Source organism: Euprymna scolopes, chromosome 8, assembly GCF_053919585.1.
Source record: "Euprymna scolopes isolate OS-2025 chromosome 8, ASM5391958v1, whole genome shotgun sequence".
Classification (NCBI taxonomy): Eukaryota; Metazoa; Mollusca; class Cephalopoda; order Sepiida; family Sepiolidae; genus Euprymna; species Euprymna scolopes.
The window spans coordinates 119,380,040-119,406,973 of record NC_136489.1 but is presented as its reverse complement, the minus strand read 5'-3'; the positions used below and the strand labels follow the sequence as shown (position 1 = coordinate 119,406,973).

The 26,934-nt window shown below is 33.8% G+C and overlaps 1 protein-coding gene and 1 pseudogene across 4 annotated transcripts in view; one reads left to right on the top strand and one right to left on the bottom strand.

The window, feature by feature from the left end:
• Positions 1-26,934, top strand: part of LOC145283742 (myoferlin-like) — a 425,198-nt gene that overhangs the window by 314,138 nt on the left and 84,126 nt on the right. For all 4 annotated transcript variants that reach the window (XM_080132804.1, XM_080132803.1, XM_080132802.1 and 1 more), the window contains 10 exons: positions 506-701; positions 5,112-5,264; positions 6,887-7,027; positions 8,684-8,770; positions 12,913-12,992; positions 17,863-17,977; positions 20,866-20,968; positions 23,897-24,027; positions 25,793-25,957; positions 26,423-26,480. In XM_080132804.1, coding sequence (XP_079988930.1) covers positions 506-701; positions 5,112-5,264; positions 6,887-7,027; positions 8,684-8,770; positions 12,913-12,992; positions 17,863-17,977; positions 20,866-20,968; positions 23,897-24,027; positions 25,793-25,957; positions 26,423-26,480 — 1,229 coding nt within the window. The remainder of the gene's footprint in view (positions 1-505; positions 702-5,111; positions 5,265-6,886; positions 7,028-8,683; positions 8,771-12,912; positions 12,993-17,862; positions 17,978-20,865; positions 20,969-23,896; positions 24,028-25,792; positions 25,958-26,422; positions 26,481-26,934) is intronic.
• LOC145284191 (U2 spliceosomal RNA) lies at positions 17,578-17,698 on the bottom strand (annotated as a pseudogene).

Here is a 26,934-nt window from a genome sequence, read left to right as displayed (position 1 = left end):
TTCGTTTTGATTTGGGACAAAGTGTAGTATCTGTTCTGATATGACACTTCACTTTTTCTATCCTCGGTCAGTTGAGAAAAATCCTTCTAGACTGAGTCAATTTTAATTTTTTCGTTCTTATCCAGAGTGCTCCCTTTTGTGGAGCTGGATTTTACCCACATTAAAAACCGGCTTTGTGTTTAACTCTGCCCTTGTAGGAAGGTAAATAAATAGGAACAGATACTGATTTTTTTTTTTCATTATTACTATGTTTTTGATGTAATGGAATAACCTAACATCTCTTCATAGATGAAATGAACTATACCCTCTCACGTGACTGAGAGAGAAGGAAAACAGACAGGAAGAGAATAAGACAAGATGTCGAGTAACTCTTATGTCACATGTATTCCCTTGTAAATAAACCCCTTTGTCTTTCACCCATAAACCCGTGTTTCTTGCTGTATTCTATTAAAAGTAAGGATATAAGTTTTTTTTTTTGTTTTTTTTTTTAATTTTTATTTTAAAGAAAGCCATTGCCTCAACCACAGAAGGGTTACCATCTGGAAAACGACTTGGATCGGAATATGATGAGTTATAGAAAAATCGAGCTTAAAGAAATCGTTGAGCATGTAAATAAAGTCCGAGAGAATGCAACAGACATCAATGAAGCCATGACAGAAGTGGAAGGTGTTTTACAACGATTGAAGAATTTGGCTGTTGAGGTGAGTTGGAGTGTTAGGGTTTGGGTTAGGGTGCTTGATAAAATTGGAAAAGTAATCAGGGATCAAACTAATGTTTAAATTGTTTGGAGTTTTGACCGAATATAGTCATAGTCTTTACTCCGTTGTATTGTTGATGTAAGCTGTTGAGCTGTTTTGATAGTGTAACAAATGAAAAATAAACCTTTGCATTTATTATTAGTAATCCTGCTATGGAAATTTGGAGCGTGAACTGAAGTTGTTACTTGACTTACAGCAGGTTGCCATCTCATGATCTTTTTAAAATATATATATATATATATGAATATATAGTGGTGCTACCAGATCAGGCTGTCTGAAGATATTGGCTTCCTGAGACGAAATGCCCCTAACATTGATGTTATTGTTTTTTTTTTGTTTTTTTTTTTTGCAAAACTTCATTACATTCTGCAAAACCAAAAACAAAAGCAACAACCCACCTTTTCCCTCTCCCTCTTTCTATCTCCTCCACCTCCTGACTGGTTTGCTAACTCAAAATGTGCCAAACATTAATACTGTAACCCTTTTCCCTCTCCCATTGCAAAATGTTCTGCAGGGCAGGGAACAAAAATGATAAAATCCACCATAAAACAACCAAACAAGACCAAACCAAACACTACAAACTAGTAATTGAAGATACAAAGAGCTTGAAGAATAAAAACCTTCTACAAAATAACTGGATACAAAAACAACCAAACTAATATATATATATATATATATATATATACACACAGGGTGTCCACATAAAGTCCGTGTGCACTTTAAAAAATTTATAACTTTATTTGTATTTGCAATAGAAATAATCTGTAAAATGGATTTGAAAGAAGTAAATCTATATTTTTTAAGCTTTTATTAAAATTTTATTTAACTTTCCACATACCCTCCATCATTAGCAATACAAAGGGTAATACGATTTTGCAGTTTACGAAAAACATTTGCCAAATGATTTATAGTAATACCTGAAATCACATTAGTTATTCTAGCTTTCAAATCCTCCAATGAACTAGGTTTGGTTGCATGCACAATTGTTTTCACATGTCCCCATAAAAAAAATCTAATGGAGTCAAATCTGGCGAACGTGGAAGCCAATGAAATGGTCCACTCCTTCCGATCCATCTGTTAGGAAATTCCTGATTTAGAAACTGTCTAACACGCCGAACAAAGTGACAAGGAGCTCCATCTTGTTGAAACACTGTATCATCTTTCAAGTTTAATTGTTCAAGTTGTGGAATAAAGTAATTCTGCAACATATCTAAGTAGCTGTCACTGTTAATAACACGATCTTCAAAAAAATATGGCCCTATGATTCGATTTATTCCCAAAGCACACCACACATTAACTTTAAGAGTCCCTTTCATGTTCAACAATTTCATTTGGGTTTTCAGTTCCCCAAATTCGGTAATTATGCCTGTTGACCTTGCCACTAATGTGAAATGTTGCTTCATCAGAAAACAGTAAATTACTCACAAATGCATCATCATTGCAAAGTTTTTCATTGAACTGGTGACAGAAAGTTAGCCGTGCATAATAATCCTCTTCTAACAACTGTTGATGTAATTGAATTTTGTAAGCTTTCATATGAAGTTTTGCCCACAGAATCTTATGCACAGTAGACTTTGGCAACCCGAGCTCCAATGATGCCCGTCTTACAGACTTTCTTGGACATAGGATTCTTCTATGGAAGCAACACTTTCGTCACTGACACATGGCCTTCCAGACCGTGGTTTATCATGGACAGAGCCTGTCTCTTTAAATTATTTCATCCATTTAACAATGGTGTTCCTATGAGGCACTTTTTTTATTGTATTCAATTCTAAACTTTCTTTGTACAGCAATAGTAGATTTCAATTCAGCCAAACCAAAGGACAGTTTACTTTTTCCTCAATTGAAGCCATGGGATCAAATTGATTCTGAAAAACAAAAAGTATTTTTTACTTATTTTTTACTTATCTAAAAATTGTTACGAATTTTGTGGTGAAAAATTATTCAATAACTATACTTAAAACTAGATACATGAAACTTTATAACATTTTTTTACAGATTTATATTTGCGATAGAAATAAAGTTAAATTTTTTAAAGTGCACACGAACTTTATGGACACCCTGTATGTATATATATGTGTATGTATATATATATATATATATATATATATATATATATATACACACACACATCCCGTTGGTTGGCATTCCAAAACCAGGAAAATCTATATTACCAAAAATTAAAAGCTATAAAACCTTTTGGGCTCCGTACAAAACCACTAGTAGAAGATGCAGGTATCACAATCACCAATATCCATAATGTCAACCAACTAAGCCTTCCACCCTGACTACTAAAATACCCTGAAATCATCCTTGAATTAAATAACCTCCCAAAAAATCAAACCCATCCACTAACCTATCAAGAAAAACTCCTTATCATTCAGGAAAAATACCCAAACCATCAGCACATATACACAGATGGGTCCAAAGACAGCAACAAAACCGGATGCGGAGTCGTATCCACTAACATTACCTTACAGAAGCGACTACCAGACCATGCCTCAATTTTTAGTGCCGAAGCCACAGCCTTAGATATGGCACTAGATCTCATCACTGACCTTACCCACAACAAATTTATAATTTTTTCAGACTCCCTATCGGTACTCGAATCCTTAAAGAATAAAAATTTAAATAACCCACTACTCATCAAACTGCTACAAAAAATACACACTCTCTCACAAAACAAAAGTATCAAATTCTGCTGGATCCCCAGTCATTCTGGAATTCAGGGCAATGAAAAAGCTGACATAGCTGCCAAAAATGCTTTAAAACTCCTTAAAAGCAATATAAAAATTCCACATTCTGACTACAAACAACAAATAAATAATCTGATTATGAAGAAATGGCCAGAAAGATGGAATAACTGTCCAAATAATAAACTTTTCAAGATCAAGCCCACAATAGAAGAACGATTACCAGATGCCAGAAGATCACGTAGAGAGGAAGTGATTTTGTCCCGTATTCGCATAGGACATACGCACATAACCCACTCCTTCCTGCTAAAAAAAGAAGACCCTCCAGAATGTTTTGCATGCCAAGAACCTTTTACAGTAAAACACTTTCTTTTGGATTGTGGCGATCTCGCGCATATCCAGCAAAATTATTACCATGTCAACAATATGAAAGAACTATTTAAAAAAATAAACTCCAACAAAATACTAACATTTCTGAAAAAAGTAAATCTATATAAAAGAATATAACTTTAATTCAATCCAACTTTACACCCCACCCCCAAAAAAGGAAGGAAGCACATCACCTAATGATACAAAAAGTCTGATTTGACTCACTGATTAAATTAAAATATCTATTCCAAAAAAAAAAAAAAAAACTGAATTCGGCATTAAATAACCAATAAAAAAAAAGAAGGTTGATATGCCGTAAAACCAAACCAAACCAAACCAAAACCAGGAGATGTATTTAATCACTCATATTTTTTTCATATTTTTTATAAAGCACGGTTTTTGGCAAAAGCCCACTAAACAACTCAACAAAAGCAAAAAATATTCCTCAGAAAATGGTTGGAGAGTTTTTTTTTTTCTTTGAATTGAAAAGGATTTCGTGAGAAAAAAAATGTTGAGATATCAGGGTTACTAATCATAGCAAGCAAATAAATCAGCATGATACAACTTGGTTGTCCTGCAAGAATGTCAACAATGTGAAAATTACCAGCATCCCTAAGTGAAAGTGGTATTATGAAACCGACTGGATTCGAGCTTGGTACATCTAGGTCGTCGGTCCATGTAGTTATCTACTTACAGCTGTCACCTCCATTATAATAAATTGCCCAGCAAAAAATAAAAGTGAAAATAAGCAATCTGCTTAATATTATAATATGAGATGTTGAAGTTTATTTTAGGACACCATCAGATTTCTAATCTGTTTGAAATTAACTCCTGCCTCTAAGTACAGCATGCTAACTGATTGAACCGAGAATCAATTATCTTATAGTCAAATGTTGGCTAAAACCAGAAGAAGCAGAATTCTTTGTGTTCCCTTTTTTTTCTCTCAAAACCAAATGCAATGAAAGAAAATATGAAAAAGGAGCAAAAAATGAAAAATTCCTTTTCCTCTTTTTCATTAGTAAATATCCAAATGTATCCGTTATTAAATTAGTACCTGATAATTCGAATAGCAGTACCAGGACTTATGACTGTGAGGATGAAATTTCCTCCACCTGTCTTTATGACTTATAAAAATAACTTTGTTTACTTAGGGTTAATATTAAAATCGATAAAATCGATTGAAAAAAAAATTATAACTTGGAACAGTATTTGTCCTCTCTAATAAAACAAATTTTGTTCATCTACTGCCTGAATAAAAATATTTAAATGGTTTATGAAACTATTTCTTCAGCCTCAAAACAGTCTTCCTGATGTGGTCATTTGGATGATCAGTGGCGAGAAACGAATTGCCTATTATCGGATTCCTTCCTATGAAGTTCTCTATTCTGAAAATCCCAACTATATTGGCAAACAATGCGGAAAGGTGCAATCACTTCAAATGAAGGTAGGCTTTTTCATTTTTTTTTTTTTTTTTTTTTTTTTTTTAAACTATACTCCCCCCTTTTAACAAAGAACTAAATTATATTAGGTGGTGAAAAAATAATGTCTGACATGAAATTGAACGTCTAAAAACGACATTATTTTTGCCCCAACCTAATATCTCCATTTCTTTCAGTTTTAGTAAACCTTTCTTTTGTATACTACACATATTATGAATAAGATCTATCTGGAACACATCCAGCTTTAACGTCAAGGGTGTGAGTTCCATATAGAAATGTTGATTTAATTTGAATAAAATACGCATCAAGTGTGCTTGAAAGCCAAATCACAATGTAATATTAGGAAAATAAACAAATATTTTACTTCTTTGAAATTTATAACATAAATATATTTCGGAGCTACACTCCATCCTCAGTATGTTTTTTTTTCTTTTCTTTCTGGCCATGTTGTAAACTTTTCTTTCTCCAACTTTACAACATGGCAAGAAAGAAGAAAATGGAATACTAAATTTAGTTTTACATCCCCCCCCCCAGAGCTTCCCTTCTGGCTTGCGAGTATTGAATAGAACGATTATGCAGTTTGCGTTCATCATTCGTTCAGTTATCCGGCCTGTAGTAAAAAAAAAAAAAAAGTTTGGTGACTGCTGATCTAATAGTTTCTTTCCTAGTTTTATGATATTCATCTTTCTTTTTTTTTTTTTTTTCTTTACAAACTAATAAATTTCCTTTTAGTTTGATGTTTTAGCTGGATTTTATGGATTTATACAGATTTTATTTGATTTTATTTCATGTTTATTACTTTTTTTTCATGTTCACCCCTAACAAGGCATATTGCCACTTATAGGTAAGGAGCTATTATTTGGGGCCATGCCTAGAAAAGATTAACAAAAATGTTTGTTTACATTACATTTAAACTTCTGCATATCAATACAGTCAGGGAAGCAGGTAACAGGAAGGAAATTACAAAGTCTAGCTGTTCGAGGGAAGAAACTATTAGAATAGCAAGCTTTCTGGCATTTAGGGACCTCAACAGTGAAGGGGGGAAATTTTATTGCTAAGCGAGTTTGTCAAGGATATGTACATCGACGGGGCACAAGAGCAACGAGTTCATCAGAACACCTTTCATTAAAATATTTATAAAATAAGCACAGAGATGCCACATTGTGGGACCGATTAGATTGAAAACTCTTTTCTGGACCCTATTCAGGAGGGAGAGACTAGTCGTAGATGCACCAGCCCAGATGTGACAACAATACTCCATGCATGGACGAATGGTGGCCTTGTAGAGGTACAGGATACTCCCAGGTATGAGTATTCTAGCTCGATAAAAGGAACCCACTTTCCTTTCATCAGGTATCACAATGTCCTCAATATATTTGTTCCAGTTAATATTGTCTGCAAATGTTAGGCCGGGGAATTTGAAGGAAGAATTTTCAGGTAGGGTGTTATTTGTCATGGATATCAGTGGTTGGAGAGGCGTTTTGTAATTGTTAAAGGAGAGCAGCTTAATCTTAGACTTTTACAAGAAGTGAGCATTGCTAAATGTATGTTAAATATAATAAACTCTCGTTTGAACTGTTTATTAAGTGATGAAACCAGTTTATATAATTTTAACTTTTTTTTTCAGTATCCTGGTCTCAAGGCTGAGAAGGAAAAGTATGAGATTCCAGCCCTTTTAAGAATAAAGCTGTGGTTGGGTCTGACAAAACAGGAAGAAGTATGGCATAAAACTCAGACTGAAGGAGAACTTGCTGTATTTGCAGAAACGGTAAGCCAATTTCAAGACTTTCTGAAAAACTATTTCCAAATTTATTTTTTTAACCGTTCTTTTTTCTTTTCTAATATAATTTAGAAAAAAATGTATATTATGATCAGGTTTGGAAAATGTGTCTATTAAATAAATCTCAAACGTCTATGTGTGTGTATGTGTGTTCTCTAAAAACTTGTCGTCCACATCATACAGGCACCAATGCGGCATCGTTAGAAAGAACAACCTCTCTGACAAAAAATATTGGAAATAATCGTTTATTTTGTGTAGAAATGTCGTTTTCTTTGAAGGGGGGTGGGGTCAGATAAAACCTTGCTTTCAATGCGGTTTGGAAACCACACATGCGCTGTCATTATGTTCTTCCAGTTTGATAGCTAATTTGCGACGTTATGACATCTATGTCCTTGTGGGCCCATCAATAAAAAGCGTTCGCTTGCTAACTTTAGTTATACGAGTCCACACCTGGCATGCGTCGATTTCTTTTTTTTTTTTTTTCTTACAAAATTTTGCTTTCAGTTTTGCTTCTGGCTAATGCACCCTAAGTCCCTTTTTTTTCTTTTTTTTTTTTTTTTTTACTGCTGAGCAATGATGGGGAATCTTCCTACGCCCCCCCCCCCCCGCTAGTATTTTATAAAACTTATGAATTCTTCATAAATTTTTTTATCATATACAACCCATAGGCGACAAATACTTAGAGGTAGATTGGCTTCTTGTGTACAAGTAACGTGCATTATAGAAAAATTTATAGTTACAAATTATGTTCAAAATTGAAAGTGATGAGAAACCTGTAAATATTGTAAAACTAATTTCAGAAATTGATGCTTATTTTTGGCATTCATGCTTTGAAGGAATCCAATGTATTTTAATGTCTTTATAGCCTACGGCAAGTTTAGAAATTTAAATAATCTGACTCAATCCAATACTTAACAATTTTGTTAGACCGTAAGAAATTAAATTTGATTAAAATTATCTTTTAAATATGTGTGTACATACAAAGTTCAGATAACAGTAATCATGAACTGTAAGACTTGTGCGTTCACTGCACCGGCTGTGATCGTCCTACTTGTGTCAAATTTGCAAAAATAGTAAACTTACAAAATAAGTTTTTTATCCTAGCCAACTGGAAAAAATCAACCCAACTCGGCACAACAGACCCTTCATTCTTGAAAACCAATTGCTCACCTCAAATGTCCAACTCTCTTCCTCTAGAAAGAAGGCTCTGACTGTCTCCTCTTCCCCGCTGGAATCTTTTAAACCCTGACTGATTCTAGGCTTTTGACCAACCAGAGGTTGACCATTCAAGATCTCCACTGAATATATCATCCAGCCAGTCTTTATTCTAAATTCAAATGAGAAGTGCAATAATTCACATGAAGTAATGTTCAAACAAAGGCAGTCTTTCCTCCAATTCTTTCAGATTACTTAATGAATGTCTAAATTTAAAACTAGAAATTATAATCTCACATTATCAGAAATTTGCAAATTATCAAATAAATTTTAGATGTATAAGAATGTTATAATTATTAAAAAAAAAAAAAATAAAACGTGCACAAAACTTAAAAGTAAAAATTGTAACACTGGTTTTCTTTATATGTGACGTTTTGTTAATTTTCAAATTAATTTTATGTATTTTATTTATTTAATTTGTTTTTACAGTATGAAAATCAAGTCAGCATTCTTGGATCCTGGATTGATAAAGGACCAACAATGACCCGACCAAAATTTTCAGATGTCCAAGGAAACGTATGTTAATTTTTTTTTTTTTTTTTTATTATAAATTAAATTTTAAAATTTTATTTTATTATTTAAGAAATGTGTAATGTATCAACTCCTAATGTGTGAAAATATACAAGTAAAGCCGAACAATTTTTAACTTCTATAAAAAGTACAGCCATTTTAATTTTTATGCATATTAAAATATTTGGAATTTTATGTCAAGATTAGCACATTAAGTGTTGCTAAAATTCAGTGTGTCCCATTGGCTAAGAAAGTAAAATATTGAAAGGATATGGCAGACAAAACGCATTTCATTTCATAATTTGTTTATGACCAACTATAAAGACAATAAAACAAGACAAATAATATCTCCGATTACATATGGAAATACGTTTTCTTTTTCCAAGAAATTAACATATAAAAAAAAATAGAAGGCTTACATTTTTTTTTTAACATCATCCTGTTAAAGTTCTTCAAAGACGATGTGGAGTGAGCAAATGAGGAAATAAGTCTTACTTCTCAATCTCTTGTTAGAAAGAGTTGTCATAAGATCTTGTGTTTACAATAAGATTTTTAATGACATTCTTATACTATATTAAAATGATTTTGAATGCAATAATCGAATAATCACAATAATTAAAAACAATACCAAAGTAATACTAAAATATCGAAATGACCATACCAACTTAACTGTTGATCTTGTCCTGTTTAACTGGGCAGGTTGAATCATCTTCCTCCAAAGGAGAAAGTTTATAAGAACAATTTAATATGCAAGTAGTCCAGTCGCATATCTCAGGCGAAATGATTTTAATGATGTAAACTTTTGCAGTTTATTGCAGAGTGGTGTCTTAATCCTCTCACACACAGCAGCTTGTATTCCAAAATGGTCACCCATCTTGTATTGATAAAACTCGGCATCACTTAACTTTAGTTATCTTAACTGAACCGATGTGTCCACGCCATTATGACTGTTAAGAGGAAAATTTGGTCAAAAGTGTCCTCGAGTCGGGTGCATTTGGTATGATGCCCCGTTTGAAAAGATGACATCACTCTGCTGGCAATTGATATCACTCTCAACAGAATTGTTCCTTTGATTAAGATCTTTAGAGTTTTTTTAACATGGTAAATGACTATGAAAACCTGTGTTGCAGTCATGATGCATAGGTTTTATTAATGACCAATAGTCAATCTCGGTTTCGGATGCTATGGTCATATAAGATAAAGATTTTGTCAGTCTAGACAAGATGATCCTTATTAGCAGATAGTGTGAATAAGATCAGGTTAGATATTTTAAAATGTGGTCGATTTCAGGAAATTAGATTTGTAAAAAGTGTTTAAGCTGTTTGTTGAAGACCAAGTGAATAGGAACATTATTACAGTATGTCTATATTCTCCTCTGCCTTGAACTGTCAGATGTCAATGGCATCATGAACTGGTGCATTGTCATGGTGAAGAGGAAGTATAAACTTTATTGGGTCATCTTTGTTAACATGTAAATAAAAAGAAGGAATACATCCATGAATATAGATAAAGACAAAAAAAAATTTAGTATACGTCACTAGGGAAGAGATTAGAAAAGAATGTGAAACTGTACACAGGTATATTGGCAGATGGCCTTTACACTGCCCGTCACAACAAAGTATGTAAGTACCTCCATTGGAAGATCTGTGGAGAGATACAACTTGACAGAGCAACGAACATTTGGGAACATGAACCACCACCGATAACATCAAACGGAAAAGTGATTGTGTTCTATGACAAAGACATACAGGCGAGCAGATACATAAAAGACAAGACCATCAAACCAGATATTGTAATATGGAACAAGCCCGAAAGAACTGCGCTCATTATCAATGTCACAGTCCCAAATGATTTTGGCCTTAATAGAGCTGAACGGGAAAAGATAACAAAATATCAGGACCTAAAAAATGATCTAAAAACGACATGGTCTCTGAAAGAAATAAACACATTATACCGATTGTGATAGGAGCAACTGGTTTAATAAAAAAGAATCTTCAGAAATACTTAGAAGCAATCCCTGGAAGACCAAGCTGTAATGAGATACAAATAGCAGCCGTAAAGGGAACAGCATCTATTAAAAGAGCCCTCGGATATAAATTTAAATCATAAAAGAATACAATTGTTAGCTCCAGGAGGGAGCCCCTTGATATCTTGAAACTTAAAGTTAAATAATTAAAAAAAAAAAGTATAAACGTCAAGCCACGAAAATTTGTCTGTCAGCAGCTGCTATATTGGATTCTAGGGTTTTCTTGGCAAAGTCGAACCAAGGGCTGAAACAGTCCGGAAGGCGAGGGGGTCCCGATTGAAAAGTTTAAGCGCTGGTCTGAGTAACGTGGATGAAGTTGTCAGTCCTGTCTTGTGGGAAAGAAACAGGAAGTAAACACTGTGATTCCTTTTATAATCTCTGGTTCTGTACTTGGCTCCTCCAAGAGATTGTCTCTGATTGAGCAAGCCAGAAAGGAAGTTAAATGCTTGTACAAATTAGCGACGAGCTTAGAAATCAAGCACAGATTTCAAATCATAAACCACAAGTTAATGCTGTTGCTGCTGTGGTCGTTTGTAGTCGCTGCTTGTACACAGTAAGCTAAGATTACAATTATATACTCTTAGATGAAAACACAGCATGTTAATCGTTCTTTTGCCCTTAGTTCACACAGCAGATTCAGATGTTATTTTTCAGATCGACTTTATATACATGTGCGTACTTTGTATAATATTTTGCCCCTTTAGCAAACGACAAAGTTTACCCTTCAGTGCCCAAAATGAACATGCTTAAAATCGTTTGTGCACACATATTTTTGCGTATACACTTGCCTGAATTAATAAAAGAAAAACATTTTAAACCAAGCAGAAGAATTTCTCTGAATTTATCAACTTTACAGTTTGAATTCAAATGTGTAAAAAGCCAGATTTTTCCTTTAATAAAAAGTTTGAGCCAAAGTTCATGACAGGACTTAAATCTGCTTCATGTCAGCTTCACTTGCCCCTCTGTATGTAGGGAATGCTAAAATGATACCTTTCTCAACTTATACATAGTTATAAGCATACACACTCTGACACTAACACACTCACATACACACAGCTGATTAAAACAAATGCACTTATTCATTTTTAATACTCCAAATATTTATCACTGAACTTTCTTTCTGCTATGAAAACAAATGAACATTAACTCTTATTAATAACTTTTAATCAAATGTAATTTTTTGTAATTGAGTGGGGAAGTTTGGATTACAATTTTTTTAGGCATGTGAATAATTCATGAACCTTTAGTTTTACTCTTCTACATGCCGACTAAGTTGAAAATGTTTTAACTTTAATTGCTTCTCACCAAATAATATTTATGTAAAAATTTAAGACAAATAAAAACATTTTCTTTTATACTTAGTGACAGTTTATTCATCTGTTCATACTGTTTTCAATTTAATCAGATACATTTATCAAATTTGTCATTTTGATCCGCCCCAAATGCATAAAAAGCCAGATCTTTCCTTCAATAAAAAGTTTGAGTTAAAATTCACAACTTAGAATAATTCTAAACTCGTGCACACACAATCATAAGCATGTGCACTCTGATGCTAACACACACAATGCATTAACTCTTTCAAACTGTCGTCTGCTCATCTAAAACAAATGCTCATCGAAAACAAATGTACAAACTTATTCAAATAAATACTCATAACATTTCTCACTGAACTTTCTTTCTATTATGAAAACAAATGAACATTGACTCTTATTAATAACTTTTAATCAAATGTAATTTTTGTAATTGAGTGGGGAAGTTTTGATTACGATTTTTAAAACTTGTGGATAACTCGCTGCTCTTGAATTATTGACTGAGGCTTCCTTGATGTCTCAGTTAATGAATCCCCCCTTTTTCTGCAAAGAATCTCAAAATATGAACATTCTGTTCTCCTATCTATATAAAATTCAATCTTGAACTTATGCTTTTGAACTCCTTTTGTTTCTGTTTATCATACATTTCTGTCGCTCTTTCACATTTGAGTATGACCTAAAAAAAATATTTCCCTTAAAAATCTCTCCAAAAATCTTCTGGCAGAAACTTTTAAAATGATACCCCAAATTTGCACTGAGAAGATACCAGAAAAAAAATCTAACCTTTTATATTTCCTTTTCTCACTGTGTAGATTTCTCTGCAAAAGGAAAAATTCATCCCACCAGTTGGGTGGAACTGGGATGGTGACTGGTACATAAATCAAGAACTTAGGTAAGTATAAAATTTTTTTTTAATTTTTTCATGGTTATGATCACTAAAATTTGGTTGGTTGGTTGTTTTTGTTTTACGGCATATCAACCCTTTTCGGGTTATTTAATGCCGAATCCAAAGATTTTGAAGAAAAATTTTTTTAATAGGATATATTTGTTGCTTTCACGTCGGTTTCTATTTAACCCATAGTTAGGACCCTAACAGGTACTACCACTCCGGGTCAGAGTGGACCTTGGAGCAATGGTAATTAAAGGGTGGCTCCACACTCCCCAAAGCCCACAAGCTGGGGCCTCACCACTGGATATAGTTTAAGGTCATATCCAGGACCCCCATTGAGGGACTTTTACCCTCTGCAGGGGGGGCAGTTGGCGTATTCTAATGCCCCACCGACAGGGCCTAAAATTTGGTTAAAAACAATTAAGGTTAACTCTTTAGTAAATCAGTATTGAAGAGTTTGCATAAGCGAGCAGATACATATTGTACAAGGCACACATTATCACTAGAGTATAAGGGACTACTATGGTCGTGGAGGAATCTAGGTCAAGAGTTGGGCAGCAAGATATTTATTCACATTTAAATTTCGCCATGAGAGAATAATTGAGCAGCAAGCAAGTTAGATAAGCATAGAAGAAATGCAGTTTGGGTTTTATGCAAAGTAAAGTTGGTGCTATATTTATCTTGAGAAAAATACAAGAGAAGTACCTTGATAAGTTGTTTTCTTGGACCTGGAGAAAACATTTGGCAGTGTCAAGAGAGGTTTTGTGTAAATTCAGGGCAAATGAGTGGTTTGTGAAGATTGTTCAAATAAGGTACAGAAATACTTGGTTATGTTAGAATTTGCAATGCATTTAGTGGCAGTGATTTAATGTTAAAGTATTGAGTATATCAAGGTTCTGTGCAGAGTGTTTTGCTTTTCATTTGAAGCATTGTCCACTGAGTTTCGTGTATGTTGTCCGGAATTAATGCTGTGTGTGATTAATTTTGAGCTTGCCTGTGAACTAATGGAATGCCTCCTTATTAAATTAAAGACTCTGAGGAAAACTGGAATGCAAAGATCTGAACGTGAATGTTACAGAGACCAAAGTGATGATCAGAGGTTGTAATGTCGGAAAGTTCCCAAAAAGAATGTAGTTCTCCGTATGTGGAAATAGTCAAGTGAAATTAAATTTTTTGTGACATTTTTAAGCGTTGTGTACACAGGAAGTGAAATGGAATATTGGTTTGTGTGTAAGGAGTATAAAACAATGGAGATTTGAAGACCTTGAATAACTTTGTCTTCATTAGTATGACTTGTTTGAAAAGAGTTCATACTGTGAAGAGTTCCTGTGTAGAGACGTTGATGAAAAATGAAATGGACCTGTTGAGTCCATGGATGTGCGTTGAAGTTAGTAAAGCGTGTGCACATGTGGGAGAAGGAGCGGTCATGTATGCGCGGTTGAAGTTATTGTTTGGCGGTAGCCACGATAGATTCTTTGTCTTCTCATCTTAGTCAAACCCTTGGTCTGAAGGCCCGGGTGGGTTGTGTGGTGTTCCAAGAGAGTAATTGGGGATTGGTCCGTGCCACGTGGAGATGTCTTTAGTCTGAGAGGCAGGAAGAGAGAGAGAGAGAGAGAGGATTGCTGTGTGTTTAACCTTTTATAAATTCAGTCACATGGTCAGCTGGCTCGAGAGCTAGCCTCTGCTGGAACAAGTCAGAAAGGAAGTTGACCACTACAACAAATCAACAAGGATCTTATAAAACAAACCTATTCCAAATCTTATCTGCAAATATATCTGCTCCTGCTGCTACCAATGTGAATAAAATGTATCTGAATAGCAAAGGTATTGAGGTCATACACACGTTTTGTTACTTTGATGATACCATTGGAGCACAGGGTAGAGCAGGTGCTAGTATGAATGCAAGAGTTAGAAGTGGATGGAGTAATTTCAAGGAACTTCTGCCATTATTATCCTGCAAAGCATTATCACTGTCAATCAATGGCAGAATCTATCTGGCATGTAAATATGCAATGTGGTAATAACTTTCTCGGTGAGGGTTGAGGATATGCGTTGCATGAGAAGTTATACAAGAATGTATGATGGATGCGTAATTTGTATGGCTAGGACAACAGCATATTCTTTTCATTGTTTTTACTCTTGAGTGTGTATCCGTTGATATCTCATATACTTTTATATAGTGATGTGATTCGCGGTTGATTAACTGTCAGATATATACTCATGAGTCAAAACAATAAGAATATTCTGTTGTCATAGCCCTAGTAATTTGTCTTCAAGACCGACTTGGATTTGATGAACTTTGAATGATTTAATTTTGATAGTATAGGAAAACTTTGATGGCATTGGCCATATTGAAGGAATAGATGAGAGTTCTTGGCTTAGTAGATCTAGAACAGTTTAGGTAGCAGGTTCAGGTCATAGAGAAAGGCTAAAGGAAAGATGGAAGTGATGAGACTGGATGAGAGAAAAGGATGATATAAATAAAGACCTGGCCAGAGATAGATTTAGAAGTAAATTTCTAAAAGCAGTAAAATGCACGTAAAACGAACATTTAAACTAAATATAATGATGATTATAATATTGTTTGGGAAAAGTTATCAGAAAGGGAATTCCAAAGGCAAGTGATGCAAGGTAAGAAGCTATCAAATTAGAAAATCTAAGCACTGCTATAGTGAAGGAGTGGAGAATTGTCTGGTGGATTGGAAACTATTCTTATTTAGGGTCAGAAGTCCAGCAAGTTTATCAAAGCACATTCTGTGGAAGTACTTATAAAATAGGTATAGAGAAGCAACACTGCAGTGATGTGACAGGGACTGGAGATTCACAGATAGTGTGGAACTTATTAGGTTAGAAATTCCTTTTAGCATGCTATCCAAGAGAGAAATGTAGTGGTTGATGCACAGATGTGGCAAAAGTACTCTACGCATAAATATTTAGCAGAATAAGCAATTCTATAAGTATGTAGAAGTATCTATACAGCATTCTAATTCTCAAATTGTGAGCATTTTAAGACATTTTATTTGGAGATTGATTTAAAAAAGGTTGAGTCTTTTTTTCTATAACTTCAGTTGTGTAAGTTTTGTTTATAATTTCTTTAAAGTATCTCCTGATAGATCAAATTGCAACAATATTATTTTTTTTTCTTTCTTGCAAACAAGGCTATAATTATAGTTTTAAGTATTCTTTTTAAATGTGTATCTTTACTATAAATGACCGTAATTTTAAAAACTAATAGTTTACATTTAAATTACCTTCCTTTGAAAATTAATGGGCATAATAGTTTAAGGAAATATTTTTGATAATTATTCTTACTATAATTAATATTTTTATAATAATAATTTAATAATAATGTTTTTGACAATTATTCTTAATATAATTAACCTGTAAATTCACTCTTGTCCATTTGTTCGTTCGTCTGTCCGCACTTTTCTCAATAACTACGCCTTGGAATTTTTTGAAATTTTGAACAAACATTAAACATGATATGAGTGAAAGTTAACAGAATTGACATTTTTGTGCTTATTAAAAAAAAAAAAATTGATGCCTTGAATTTTTATAAAACTTTCTGAAAAGGTGTAATTGATTTCTATATAATTTGTTTGTCTATACTTCACAATAACTCTTGGGTGTGCCCCAGGGGCTCTTTTAGGGCTAATAAAACTTCAATTTTGGGACTATTTTACCATGTTTGTCCAAAATTTTCTGTGTATGTCTATTTAGCAGTTTTGCATAGTGCTGATCTCAAGCCTTGGACTTTTGGGGCTAAATGGTGGGGGGGGGGCAAATGATGGACTTAGTCATTTCTTTTTTTGCATGGTCAGAACTCAAATTTACATATGTTATAGTCTAAAACTGCACCGTTTGTTCATTTTCACTAGGATTTGACGTCCTCTTGGGACTTTTGGGGAAAAATGACGAGGGGGGGGGCAATGCTGAACTTAGTCATTTTATTTATGCCTCGTTCACTGTGCACTCATGGGAGACCACACATGCTTCACTTGTTTTTTTTTTATTAAATCACCTTAATTACTGTTAATATAAACAAAACTAATCTATATATCTATAAAAGTGAAATTGTCTGTGTGTACATTTCCCTACCAAATTGCTCTGTCAATTTTCATACAATACCCCTTGTATCAAATCTCGAGTCTGTAGACTGAAAATTGACAAAGTAATTTGGTAGGGAAATGTGCACACAGACAATTTCAATTTATATATACAAAAAACACAGTATTTCAAAAGGATGGTCATATAGATGTGATAAATGAAAAAATTGCATTTAATGATTCAGATGCTATGGTATATTACAAGGCCGATAGCCATTAGTCGCATGCTCTCGTGTGATGAATGAATGTGTGAATGTAGGATTGACATGAAATTCTTAAAGATAAACTAAAATGACCGAAAAATGGGCTGAAATGACTTAAATAAATAAAAAGTAAATGACTTAGAATGACTTTAATGAACTTAAGGATGAATTGAATGACCTTAAGAATGACTTGAATGCTTAAAAAAATAACTGGAATCCTTCAAAAACAACTTGCATTATCTGGAGAATGACTTGAATGGCTTTGAGACTGGCTTGTTGTAAAGTTGATCATTTTACATTAAATTAATACAGAAAAGTGATCCCCCACTTTATATCACAAAGTTACAAACATAAGTACAGATAGTACACTTTGATCTTGGCCAAAAGGCCAAGAAAAGATTAAAAAGCTAAGAACAGCATCTATTAACAACAGACCTTTGATCTTAACCAAAAAGGCCAAGCACAAAAGTGTTATGGACAGGCGGACCGACCAACAGAGTGACTTGCACGCGACTAAAAACTGGCTGAAAATTAAATGTTTATACTTTTTATTTCTCATATCAGTTTGATGTATGATAAGGATGCTGGACATCGAACTTACCTGGAAGATGTATATGAAAACCAATCTCGGATTCCAGTTGGCACTTGGGGATTAAACAAGCAACCTTGGACAGATGTTGTAAGTGATCCATGACATGTTTAAACATCTAATCTCTATTGTTGAAACTCTTCTTTGGTTTTGTCATCATTTAGCTTTTTTCCCTTATTGTCTGTTCAAACTTTTGTTATACATTTCTCTATATAAGGTGTTTGGAAGATCGATGGCATAACTTTGAGATTATGTATTATATGTGTAAAGGAGCTTGTGTGTGTGTGTCAAGATTTAGAAAAGCTTGATATCAGACATAGGCCATTGAAACAAATACAGATGAACATTCTCAGTTGTAAATCCCAAAAAGATTAATGAGATAAAAGATCTTGACCTTCTGTTCGAAGCCATCAAACAAAGAAAGACTAACTATTTCTCATACGACGTTCTTTCTGGAAACTGATTTGTGAAAATCTTTCTCTCTTTTTATGCTCTCTTGTCAGACCACTGTTAAAAGCTTGATATCCGATATAGGCTATTGAAACAAATACAGATGAACATTCTCAGTTGTAAACACCAAACACATACATGTGATAGTACACTAGTATTTTTACATATAGATAAACATTATCCTGCGACAGGATCACATGTAAAATAAGCCTGTGTCTGATTTTACCACATACGCCAAAAAAATCCATAACACTAAACAAATCTAAAATACATGTGATTCAGGGGGGGGGGGGCGGATCTGAGCATCATGATTGGCAGGAGTTCTTTAGATCACCAACCTGAGGGACCTGGTTGGCATTTTCTGAATATTGGTCTTTATTTCAGTGAATGGAATACAGCAGACCAAAGAGAGATAAATATGATTAGTTCATGCCAAAGCTGACGTAGATGAAGAAATGAATTCTAAACGAAATTGGACAAGTAATGAAGTGTTATCACAAAACCAAACTTTCCACACAAAGAGGCCCCTTTTGCACTTATACAATAAAGCACTATTTTGAATGTTTTTTCTCCAAATTCGCTCCTGAAATATTTTCCTCCTTTTTATGTCTCCCTTGTCAGATCACTGTTATAGTATGGTGTCCAGGCTTCATCTCGATATCTAATACATGACATCCAGAATCCAAAGAGACTATTAGCCAATATCTTATGTAACTTTAGAACATTTTAGACACATTTAGTTGATAATAATAAAATCGTACATTTCATCCTAGGAGCAACACCATCAAAATTGCAGCATCTTTAGAGGAAGTAATTCCTATTTTTCACCCTAAATATAAAGTTCTCCGACTATCCTCAGAAAATATACCCACTCTACAGATATTGTGCTTGCACCCTTCGTAACAGGATCGTACACTCCTAAGCATAACATAATCTTTCCATTTCTCAAATTCCGCTCATTCTCATTGGCTGAGAGCTGACAATTCGATTATTTCAGAATCTACATCTTAATACATAAACAAACGCTCCAGAACTTTTCAAATATGGTGGCATTCTCTACAAAAAGCAATCGTTTTAAAATATATAAACCAAATACAAACATCACAATCGCTTATAAACAGAAAATTAAATACTGATAACCTAACACTTACCTATGCACACATTAACAATACGCCACTATCCCCTCACAAAAAAAACAAACCCTGAAAAAAATATGTACGGGTACCATTGTTTATTTTTCGATTTTGGAGAGGCTTAATGAACCTAACATGATACCATTTTTTTTTTTTCTGTTATTTTGTTTTATAATGGGCGTTTTTTTAAATCTTTTATACTTTTTTACATTTATTTTTATTTTCCTATGATTAGCTAGATTTCAATCATGTTACTTATCTTGTCTGCATAGGTTTTTAACTATAAGAGATAGAACAAGCGAGAGAGAGAGCGCGTTGGGAAGAATATATACAGCGAGAGAGAAAGAGGAAATATAACTGCTGTAGATATTCAGTCGGAGCTTCTAAGCATTGTGCTATTTGGCTACTGCTATGCAGGCAGTGAATTAACAATGTTTTGACATTGTCCAAATATATAAGCTCAATTTGTTTACACAAAGAGCATCGCTTAATACACTAATGGAAATTTGTATATCACTTCCCAATATGCTCAACCTAAGATAGAGAGCATTATAATCATCCACATACAGTACTGTTTCACAGCTCATCAGTGTGGCTAGGCAAGCAACTACCTCAAGCCAGGACATAAAAACTGTTGTAGATATTGTTCGCTGTGTAATGTTCTTTTTATGCTGAAGAAAAAACCCACAAACATTTCATGGCGTCAACATTATCTACAGCAGTTTTTATTTGCTCTCTCTCTCTCGTTCGCTCTTTGGATATTTTTCTGCCAAAATAAAAACATTCTACAGCATTAACGTTATCTACACCAGTTTTTATTTCCTCTTGCTTGCTCCCTTTTTAGATTTCTTTTTCTGCCAAAATAAAACAAACATTTTACGGCGTCAACATTATCTACAATAGTTTTTATCTCCTCCTCCCTCTCTCTCTGTATATATTCTTCCCAGCTCTTCTCTCTCATACTCTTGCTCGCTCTTCTCTCACTCCGATTATTATTTCTCTTGCATATGTTTCCATGTGTTCATTTTACCATGCAGCTCACTACGATAAATTGCTATCACAAAAGCAAAAACAAATTAATCTACCTACTTTTCATTCTGCCTTTACTTGCGTATTCACAGATTGTCATGAAACAACAACTATAGAAGATGAGTCTGCTAAGAAATAAATACATAAACAATTTTCTTTATTAATTAACTTACGGATATGTTTCTATAATGAAAAAAAAATAGTTTGCCACACTAATTTCTTAAGAAAAAAAAATGAATTTGGTCTATTTTGGGGGGTGAGGAGAATCCATTTACACAAACTGAGCCACAGCAGCACATGGCTGGGTGTGGCTAGTTACTAAATAACTTTTTAATTTATTTATTTATTTATTTATTTTTTTTACAGAAAGGTGACATCACTACAGCAAAAGATGATATAAAACTTCCTGAAGGTTGGACATGGGATGATGAGTGGCAAATAGATCTGAGTAGAGCTGTGGATGAAGATGGTAAATCTTTTCATTTATTTTCATTTATAAAATCGTGCATTGAATGGTGGAAGTGGTATACCGTTATTGGCATAGATTGTGAACTTGGTTTATACAGTTCAAATTCTATCAGGACTATCAAGGCACATTAACATTCTTAGGAAAAGATATAAGCTAATACTCCATCTTTCTCTTCATTATAGTTGTAGTAGTAGACAAAACTTTTGAGCTTTTTAGGAAAAGAGAAAACTCTGAAATAAGTCTTGCTTAACTCATCATTGCTTCCAGATGTCTTTGATTTTTTTGCCCATCACTAGAAAAGCATATCACTTTCACACACTCGTATGAAGTCTGCTGCTACTAGATCAGGCTGTCTAAAGATACTGGTTTTCTGGCCCAAAATGCATCAAACATTGATGTTCGTGTTTGTTTTTTCCTTTCCCTTTTTAAATCTATATCATGTTCTGCAAAGTCAAAAACAAAAGCAATTTTCCTCTACCAAATAGCCAAACGAAATCAAACATTATGACTAAATATTTGATCATATAAAGCACTTGAAGCATAAAAACTTTTTACCAAAATGATTGGATTCAGCATTAAATAACTCAAAAAGGGTTAATGTAAAGAAACAATTAAACCAAAATACACTTTGAAAGTCATATGAAATGTCCCAAATCAAATTTTATGATTTGGATCAATTAAGACTGTTTTTTTTTCTATACAGATAAATATGTAAATTTGTATCTCCCTTTTTTTCTAATAAGATAACATTTTCATATATTTATCTATTTACATATCAGTATATCTAATCTATTTCTTAATTGATTTAATTTTTAAACAAAGCATTGTATTTTTAGGATATTGCTTAAAATTGTTTTGTAATGGGAGAAGTATTTTTAGGAGGAGCCGGTTTCAGATAAATATTTTTGGTGAAAAAGCTTTCACATGGTTTATAATCGAACGTGAGCATACGAGAGACCTGTTACATGATAAATAAAATGTGTTTAGAAGGCATATATTCACAAATATTTATATATGTTTAAAATGGAAGTTTACAGCAATAGAAAAGACAGAATGTTCATGAATATTCTTAGAGTTCTTGTAAAAACAAGAAGGATTCATTAGCAGAGACATTGAAGAAGTCTGTATCGATTAATTAAGAGGTGTACGTTATAGGAGTAAGGAAAATCGTAATCAAAACTTCTGCACTCATTTATATAAATTATAATTCATTGAAAGTTGTTTATAAAAGTCAATGTTTATTTGATTTGGTATTAGAAAAGTACATCAGTGAGAAAGCTTTTAAATATTTCAATGAATAAAGTTTAAGCAGATTGGCAGACAATAATTAGTCACCAATCTGTGATCTCTGGTCAACTGGGCTCCGTTTTATTAAAACTTGTGTATCATTATTGTATTACTTTAGTGATGTGTCCCTGGCAAGTTTTAGGGTGTTACTTTAAGTTGTTTTGTGATTGGAGAAGTATTTTTAGGATGAGCCAGATTTGGAGATATTTTCAGTGAAAAAGGTTTTACATGGTTTATAATCGAATGGGAGAATACAAGAGACATGTTATACGATAAACAGACAAAATGAGTTCAGAAGGCATACATTCACAGAAGAGATATTATGTTTAAAATGGAAGTTTACCGCAATAGGAAAAACATAGAATATTCATGAATATTTTTAGAGTTCTTGTAAAAATAAGGAGGATTAATTAGCTGAATATTGAAGAAGTCTGGATCGATTAAGAGCCATGCATTACAGGGACCAGGAAATCATAATCAAAACTTCTCTGCTAATTTATACAAATTATATTTCATTAAAGGTTATTGGTATAAGTCAACGTTCATTTGTTTATCATATTAAAAAAGAAGTTCAGTGATAAAGTTTGGAATATTTCATTGAGCAAATGAGAACAGAGAGATTTAAACAGTCGGTGTGTATGTGTGCGTCATTCTTTGTAAGTGTGAGTATACTGGAATTGACATACTAGCAGGCAAAAAGTCCAACAGAGGGAGCGATTCATGAAGGTGCCGGTCCATGGATTTCGGCTCAACAGGTTTATTGAAGAAAAATCTGGTTTTACATGGGATCAAGGTGGCTCCCAGAAAAACCATTTCAAATAAATTCAGATAGTTCTCTTATTGATTAAAAATATAATTATTTGTTTTTATTCAGGATAGTGTATATGATAACGATGTGCGTACAAACCAGTTTACACATTTTGATTTTGAACGCCGAGGTGTAAATATCGGCTTCTACATATTTACTTTCAACTAACCCTCTCACTTTTAAACAATTGCACATGCTAAAAGTCAGCGGTAAATTAGCTTAGCACGAGATTTATCACACATTTCAGGGCAAAACTCTTTCAAAAGTTAACTATAGTTTCAACATGAAAACGAAATAAAAATCTATATTGGCCTTTGAGCATTTTAAGAAAAAAAAAAAAACATAATATAAAACTTAGTGACGATTCTAGACTCAGCATGGAAGAACTTGTTTATGGTATCAAGAATATCAATACAATTCCAAAGTGTTGAAGCTTTGAGAGATACAATATTTTCAGTAAATACTGAGTCGTGAACTAAATCTTTACAAAGAAAATCTTTTAAATCATCAAGATGTCGGATTTTTTCCTTGAAAGTGAGACTGTGCCAACCATCACCTCACCTACCATACTAATCTGATATTGCTAACAGTCATTAAAAAAGATGTTGTACTGTAAATTTGTAATAGAGTAAGCTGATCTACCCATTTCAGGAATAAATAATCAGAGACAATAGTTACACCTAAACGTTATGGCAGTTGTGACCCCAGAATCATGACATATACTTCTTTTGTTAAGACTTTTTATTTATTATACCACTGTTTGTCCTATTACAAGCTTCCAAGTCTACACCAAAGTTCTTCATAATGATGATCTTTTTTTTTTTATCTCTTAGGGTTTGAATACTGTGTTGAAGCCACGATGGGAGGCTACGGCCCTGTGGAAAAGAACTATCATCTTTGCAGACGTCGAAGATGGGTGAGACCACGAACACTCACAGCCACTGAAAAATCGAAAGCCCTGCAGGTTAGTCTGGAATAATTTCTCATTAAAATTAAAACTAAATATTTTGTTCAAGCATTCTTTACTTGAAGTTATAATTTTTTTGCTACTATTAGCATGTTATGGTTATATATCCTTTGATGGGAATTTTGAATATTGTTCCATCTCTTTCTCCATCCCAGGAAATGAAAGCACCTGTCTAACCTAGACTACTACAACTAGAGAAGCAACTCCTTATAATCGAAAAAGAAATGGGCAGCGCTAGTGATATATCTAGGCTGGTGCATCTACCACTAGTTTCTCCCTCTTGGGTAGGATCCAAAAAAGGGTCTGCTATCTAATAGATCCCACTGTCAACTAGGCTTCAACCCCTGTCCCATCGCCGCAATGTTGCATCCCTGTGCTTGTTTTATATCTTAATGGAATACGAGCTGATAAACTCGTTGCATTTGTGCCCCCCTCGACGTACATAACCCCAATAAACCTGCTTAGCAGCAAAATCACACCCCTTCATTGTTGAGGTTCCTAAATGCGAGAAAGTTTTCTACTCTAATAGCTTCTTCCCTAGAACTGCTGGACTTTGGAATTCCCTTTCTGCTACCTGCTTCCCTAACTGTACTGGTATAGAGAAGTTCAAATTTAATGCAAACCAACATCTTAATCTTTCTTAGGAATGGTTCCAATTAGTGGCCCCTTGCGTCCAATATGCCTTGTTTGGAGTGAAGATGAGTAAAAAAAAAAAAAATCCTGGAATAATATAAAAAACGCTAGCCTCCAAAAATCTTGGAACTTTACAGTTGGAACTAGTTCTACTACATTCTATCGGGACAGGATCAAAGTGTAGTATCTGTTCTTCAGATGCTGCACTTCTATTTCTTGTTCTCTTTCGGTGGAGGAGAAATCCTTCACGACTGAGACAATTTTTATTTTTGTACCTTTTCTCCACGTTAAAAAACGACCCTGGTGTCTAACTCTGTCCCGTGGGGAGGCATAGTAAATAGGTACATTCTATCAGGTCACTATTGTGCCTTGCCACTCATCTCAACTCTATGAAAGATGATTCCAATGCTGGTGCCCCAGCAGACATTCATTACTCAACTGGCTAACCGCATCAGGCCCCATCCTATTGCGGCTCTATTTCCATAATAGTGAGCATGAGTTATTGGTGAATGAAGTGGATTTGATTGAGGCGAATTCTCAGTACGCACACATATATTTGACTGATGGACAAGAAATAGCTGTCTCTAATCGCAATTGATCTATCATGAGACCAACTCCCAAACCTTTTAACCAGGGGGAGGTTGTAAATTCTGGTTCCCTACTTTTGTGTGTTTTGGTGGTCCAATACCCGAATCACTGACTGGACTTCCAATCGAAACTAGTTCTATCTTTTTAGTTCTATCTTTTTCTGCTCTCCGATTATATCCTCAAAATCCAGAAAGATACGAGCTGTATTAACATTTGACCCCTGATCTCCTGCAATGATTTACTCGAGAACATAAAACGCCACTTGATTTCATATTGCTTATCAGCAATATGAAATCTCCTTTATTCTATATCAAGTGGACGGTCCTATTCAGTTATATTATTTTTCTTCTATTGTTTTTATTTTATTATTATGTTTGTTAGATCAATAAAGACCTAAGACAGGTTGTTCAGTTTGTGTGTTCATCACGCTTTATGCTTTAATAAACAAGGATTTATGCATGTTGGTTTTCTTTCTACGTTCTTTGTATTCATACGGTTTATAATATAAATAATGAAAATCTGTTAATTTTTTGTTAATCAGGTGAAACATGAAAAAGTTGCTGCTGAAGGTTGGGAGTATGCTCCCTTGTTCAACATGAAGTTTCATGCTAAAGAACGCAAAATGGATTTGGTCCGAAGGCGAAGATGGCACCGTAAAATGGTTTCAGATGGAACTGGTGGCAACTGCTTCTTTAGAATATCTCAGGTATGCTCAAAATTTTGGGTGGATAAGAAAACGTCAAGATAGTCCATTTCACATTCTATTTTGAGACCTCTCTTTTATATATCGTATTTTGAACCCCCTCCTTCCCGCCTTTTGATATAGGATGCGAAGGGAACGGTATATACCCCGCTTTTCAGGTCCTATTTTGAGACACCACCCTCACCCTTTTGGGTCTTATTTTGAGACCACCCCCCTCACTTTCTTGACGTCTCAGACTCCCCCACATCTTATTTTGAGTTCATTCCACTTTTAAAGATTTTTCTTTTGTGCTACCATTTTTTTATGGACAGAATTTCTGCTTTTTCTCTCCCAAATCCATGAAACTCATTACCTGTAAACTCGAAAATGCTTATTATATTTGCATAAAACTCGTTTCCTGTTAAATGAATACCTAAAATAAATTACTTTTTCATAAAAATAATTCTTCTTTTTCGTTTTGCATTTAAGGATGACGATAAAAAAGAATGTTCTATGATTTCACCACGAATGTTCTTGGCATTTGACAGTAAGTTTTGTTTTATTCAGATTTACTTTATTTTTATTTAGATTTTGAACATTTTTTTCCAAAATCACCAAGTTTGCTTAACTGTTTCATACAAATAAAATTACATCATTTTTTGCACTAAAAATATTGCGCATTAGGCACATTTTTCGTTTTACTCTTAATTCCTGTTAATTTCTCTCCAGAATAACTGTTCAACTATTATTATATAAAGGGTAGTGGTGTTTTTCTTTTCATACAGCTAAACCCCCGCTTCTCTCTCTCTCTCTCTCTCTCTCTCTATATATATATATATATATATATATATATATATATATAGAAAGTTAATCATTTACTTGAAATGGACTCTACTTGTATATAACAATTTTAATGGATTTTTAAAAATTTTCTCAATTTGTTTTATTATTTATAAATTTTTTTAATTTAAAAAAAAAAAAACTCCAAGCTCAATGAATGC